At 32.2% G+C, this 5,504-nt stretch overlaps 1 protein-coding gene across 3 annotated transcripts in view; it reads left to right on the top strand.

The window, feature by feature from the left end:
* Positions 1-5,504, top strand: part of LOC106472624 (cyclin-dependent kinase 1) — a 13,279-nt gene that overhangs the window by 6,446 nt on the left and 1,329 nt on the right. For all 3 annotated transcript variants that reach the window (XM_022401172.1, XM_022401171.1, XM_022401170.1), the window contains one exon: positions 927-1,050. In XM_022401172.1, coding sequence (XP_022256880.1) covers positions 927-1,050 — 124 coding nt within the window. The remainder of the gene's footprint in view (positions 1-926; positions 1,051-5,504) is intronic.

The raw sequence follows: 5,504 nt of genomic DNA, 5'->3' as shown, positions 1-5,504 counted from the left end.
AATATAAAGATAACGTACAAACACAATTCCTAAATAATAGATAGATAATGTACAAACACAATTCCTAAATAATATAAAGATAACGTACAAACACAATTCCTAAATAATAGATAGATAATGTACAAACACAATTCCTAAATAATATAAAGATAACGTACAAACACAATTCCTAAATAATATAAAGATAACGTACTAAGAATTCCTAAATAATAGAAAGATAGCGTACAAACAAATTCCTAAATTATAGAAAGATAACGTACAAACACAATTCCTAAATAATTTCTATTATTTAGGAATTGTGTTTGTACGTTATCTTTCTATTATTTAGGAATTGTGTTTGTACGTTATCTTTCTATTATTTAGGAATTGTGTTTGTACGTTATCTTTCTATTATTAAGGAATTGTGTTTGTACGTTATCTTTCTATCATTTAGGAATTGTGTTTGTACATTATCTTTCTATTACTTAGGAATTGTGTTTGTACATTATCTTTCTATTATTTAGGAATTGTGTTTGTACATTATATTTCTATTATTTAGGAATTGTTTGTACATTATCTATCTATTATTTAGGAATTGTTTGTACGTTATATTTCTATTATTTAGGAATTTTGTACATTATCTATCTATTATTTAGGAATTGTTTGTACATTATCTATCTATTATTTAGGAATTGTTTGTACATTATCTATCTATTATTTAGGAATTGTTTGTACATTATAAATTGTTATGTAGTATTGAGTTTCATTACTGCTGAGAGCATCTCCTGCTTTAAACCAATCAAACTAAACTGGAGCCCAGCTTAGAAATAATCAATGTTTCATCGTTAATTTTTCCTTTTCTTATTCTGTACTTAATGATAATATGAACATTTTTGTACTACACATTTGACGTCGATTAGCAAGTTAATGTTGATATATTGTTCCAGTTTACAGGATGTATTAATGCAAGAAAATCGGTTGTACCTGGTGTTTGAATTCCTTTCTATGGATCTCAAGAAATACCTGGACAATATTCCTAGTGGGCAGTTTATGGACAAGAAGTTAGTGAAGGTAGGTTGATTCTATATAACTGTCCTATAAATGTGAGATTTGTGTTGACCTAAAAAAATTCAAATCAGATATTAAGCTTTAAACTATAACACTTCATTCAAGAAAAAAAAAAAAAAGATAGAACAGCAAAAATTAATTTTAAAGGGACATTAAAAATCTCCGTGTTGGCTTTAGTCTTGTCACTTTTCAACCACTACAAGTCCAAATTTATCATGTTTTAAACTTTATGTGTTCCAAAATTTCGTTCTGAGATTAGAGACTTAAATAATCTATCTCCTGCCTGTAGAATACTTCAGTGGTATTGTGTGTATATAGCTTCAAGTTTGCCACAGTTGGTATTATTTGTAGTCTTTACTCTAATATTTCAAAAGAAAATGGCTAAAATGAAGTATTTGTATTCAAAACAGCTGAATCTCGATATGCAAAAATTGTAGTCGGGAAAAAAACGTGCATTTTTCAATATACCACAAGTCTTACTGCGTCGGAGTTCTAGATTTGTAAGGAAACTACTTAAGTTTATTTATACCATTAAAGAACTTGCAAAGGAACATATGTACACTAGATTAAGAGAAAAACCTAAGATTGTATGTAAATTTTATATTTTTGACACTTTAATATCCCTTCTCCCCTTTATATTAATGAGGAGATTAGTTATTACAAATTTAATTTTGAACATTTACTGCTTGTTATGAACCTTTAACACAATACAGAGCGTAATCATGTAAACACTACAATTTAAGTTTGAGAATTTCCTTACTCTGTCTGTAAACTTAATGTTTACAACCGTATCTGATTAATAAATTTATACTCTGGTGGTGGGGGCTATGAAATAAGCACTTCTGAGATTAACTCCTATTTATGTAAGCTACTCTATACTCAGGGGGACTATGAAATAAGTGTTTCTGAGCTTTACTCCTACTTAGGTAAGCTTGAAAAGTTTAACTTGATTGCAGGAATGTCAGGTTTTTATGGGTGTGGATGGGCAGGATTCTTTACAGTAGGTGTCTGTGACTTGTTGCCAATAAATGGACAACACACAGTCCAATTGAGGAAAGTAACAAGCTCCAAAACACGTGAAAGAATGAAATGTTAAATAAGTCACTGATTCAAAATGTGGAAGGTTGCCCCAAGAGTCATTGCTTGCAATGACCTCTTTCTAAGCAATGTGTAAAGTTGCAACCATATTCTCATGGGCAAAGTAGATACTATCTGATAGAGAACAACAAAGACAATTAAAATGAAAGTTTCATTGGTTTTCTAGGCCATGTATGTGTGTGTGTGTGCCAAAACAACACAGAAGACTAAATGAAAAATTTTGTAAGTTCCTACGTTATTGATAGGAGGTAGGAAACAGATGATACACCTGGAATACATTTTCTATAATCTGACGTGAAGAAAAACGTTCATCTTGGAACTGTTCAACATACATTCTGGTAGAAGCTTGGGTATTCTGGTGATGCTAAGGGTGTACAGTAGGACCATGTTAAACTGCTTAACTGAATAATGTGCCATCATTTGAATAATTTGAGAGGAGCTGCAGTACAATTCTTAAGTGCTACGTTATGTAGAGAGCTTTTTAATATGTTTAACCTTTTGGACTCTTTGCAATGACCTGCTTATGCCAAATTCTACCTTAAACCTAGGTTTGTATAACAAGCTTTGGTATGGTCAGATTTTGATCTTTTGTGGTATAACTCCATATGCATGGAAGGAGTGCACACACACACACACACACATGTATATATATACATGTAAAATGTGTCCATAAAGTCCTGTTCCAGTTTTAAAAGTTTAATACAACAAAAACCAAAAGAGCTAGACTTGTGTAGTTTGGCACCTTGTTGATTAACTAATAAAGTTTTTCTACATTTATAGATTGTAATCAGTCTCCGGTTGCTAATGATTGAAGTTTGAATGAAAATGGTGACTACATAGGAGAAAGCTCAGTGTGTGCACTTTATACATGTAGAGATTCAATCTCCTGTGTAGGGCTTTATGTACCATTCATCTTAGTAGCTGGAGTTCACTTGAAGCATGACGAATAGACTTTCTGGGGCTGCATTGGAACGTCTCCTGGACATTAGCAATGGTTTCTTCAGAAACATCTGGATGTACACTTCGAGGCAGGTCAGTCACACTTCCTGATCTCAACTCTGCAAACCAGATGACACATTGAGCTTTCTCCTGTGCAGTCGCCATCTTTGTCCAAACTTCAACCATTAGCAACAACTGGACACTCCAATTACAATCTGTAAATCAAGAAAAAACTTCATTAGTTAATCAACAAGGTGATAAAAACTGCATAATTCTTTTATTTTTAAGGAAAATTTTGGGTAATTTTTAGTTTACTGTTACAACAGCGGAAGTCACGTGACACTGGGAGCATGCATGGTGAATTTCTCAAATAATCAGGGAACTCCACAAATATTGGAGATGCCTCTTTGTTAGTATATAAGCCTGACAGAGGAAAGCCAGGGGATGATAAAGCGAACAGTAGTTTCGGGTAATTCACCATTCTGTTTCAAGCTAGTGTGTGTTTTGCACTCATAGAGAGCGATGTTATCAAGATTGTGAATTACTGTGATTTATAGCGTGTATTATAAAAGTTAAGTTTAAAGTGACGATAAGTGTACTGACTGGAATTACTGTGCACTAAAAGTTTGTATCGAGAAAGAATAAACTGGTTTAATCAAGGAAGGACTTGTATTGCTGAAGTTCGTCGGAAATAATTTCTACTGGAAATTAACAAACAAGCAGATATGTAACATTACATTCCTTTTTGTTTGTTATTACCAATAGTTTCTCACTCCATACCATTCCCAATTGTTTTCCTTCACCTCTCCGTTTCTGAATTATTTGCCTATTAATGGACTTCTGAATCACCTTGTATAATATATATAGTATTATTAATTATTTCACTATTACAGATAAGTTTTTCTGTTTACTTGCATTTGTATAATTACTCTTACATTATACTTGTTCATATTGTTTTCATACATTAAAGTTAGGCCTCTCCATTGACTTAGTGGTAAGTCTGAAGATTTACAACACACAAAACTAGGTTTCAGTAGGTTCGGTGATCACAACACAGATTGCTCATTGTGTAGCTTTGTGCTTAACAACTAAACTTTAAATTTATTGACAAACCATTAAGAATTTGTAGAGCTAAGGAATTATGTTTGTACGTTGTCTTTCTATTATTTAGGAATTGTTTGTACATTATCTTTCTATTATTTAGGAATTGTGTTTGTACGTTATCTTTCTATTATTTAGGAATTGTGTTTGTACGTTATCTTTCTATTATTTAGGAATTGTGTTTGTACGTTATCTTTGAAGCATGGAACTCAATTTAGCCACAAGATTGAGATTTTTTATTTTTCTCACTGGTTGGTTGCAAGGACAGCCCAGAAGGACAAAATGGATCCTTGTTGTCCATACATGATGTAAAAAAAGTGTTTTATCTACAGTAACAACTCGGGTACCATTACTATGGTTCTAAAGAACGTGATGTAATTCATTACACTCCTGCGAACATTATTGTCAATATTTTATCATCATTTTCTTACAACAGTGTTTGATAAAATGTATAATTACTTATACTACTAGGGACTTTAAAGACCTAGTTTTGGATTCATTCAGATTCTACAAGACTATTATCTTATGGTACTGTTAACCAGGTCCATCAACCTTCTACCTCTATTGCTTTGATGCTCTAACAGCTGTTCTATGAAAAAATTCACAGCTAAAGAGACTTCTATCATCGCAAATCTTGCTTATTTGTTCCTTTATATTGTATTACCAGTAAATATATACATGTTGTGTTATATCCAGCAAATCACAAGCATAAAATTTGCAATGGAACAACTGAAAATCCAAAATGTTAACAGACTTTGCATTAAGATTTTGTTGTTGTTAGGTGCTTACTTACATTTTAACAGAAATTATTTTTATTGCTGAATTCAAACTTAGATCTCACAAAGTTCTGTATAAACTTTTGTTTTTCACAAATTTCATTTCACACCATGCAAGTTATGAAACCATGTAGTTGTCATGTTATACACTGTACCTGCTCTGCAGCGGTATCTGTTGAAATGGTATATTTAAATAGTGTTGTCATGAGAAGCAGTTTTAAGTTATGGTGTAGAATAACAATACTTACATTGCTTGAAAATTTGTAAACATAAATTACTTTGAAACAGAATTGAAATGGTGTATTTAAGTGTTTTACACTCACAAAAAAAGAAACCTATCATACTACAGGTATTTGTAGCTTTCCACCGAAATTTAATTCTTCCTATTGTTAGCCGACACTAGGCAGCTGGTACATAACTGAACATAGTTGTTTAAACATTTGTTTATCAACAAGCTTGGAATGGTCTATTCTTTCATTGGGAGGGGAGGGGGTCTGTGGACCAGACTAGTTTTGGAGAATTCCATTCCTCATCAGTGACCCT

Source organism: Limulus polyphemus, unplaced genomic scaffold (assembly GCF_000517525.1).
Source record: "Limulus polyphemus unplaced genomic scaffold, Limulus_polyphemus-2.1.2 Scaffold5474, whole genome shotgun sequence".
In the NCBI taxonomy this organism is placed as follows: domain Eukaryota; kingdom Metazoa; phylum Arthropoda; class Merostomata; order Xiphosura; family Limulidae; genus Limulus; species Limulus polyphemus.
The sequence above is the reverse complement of the archived record's forward strand: the minus strand, read 5'-3'. Positions and strand labels throughout refer to the sequence as shown.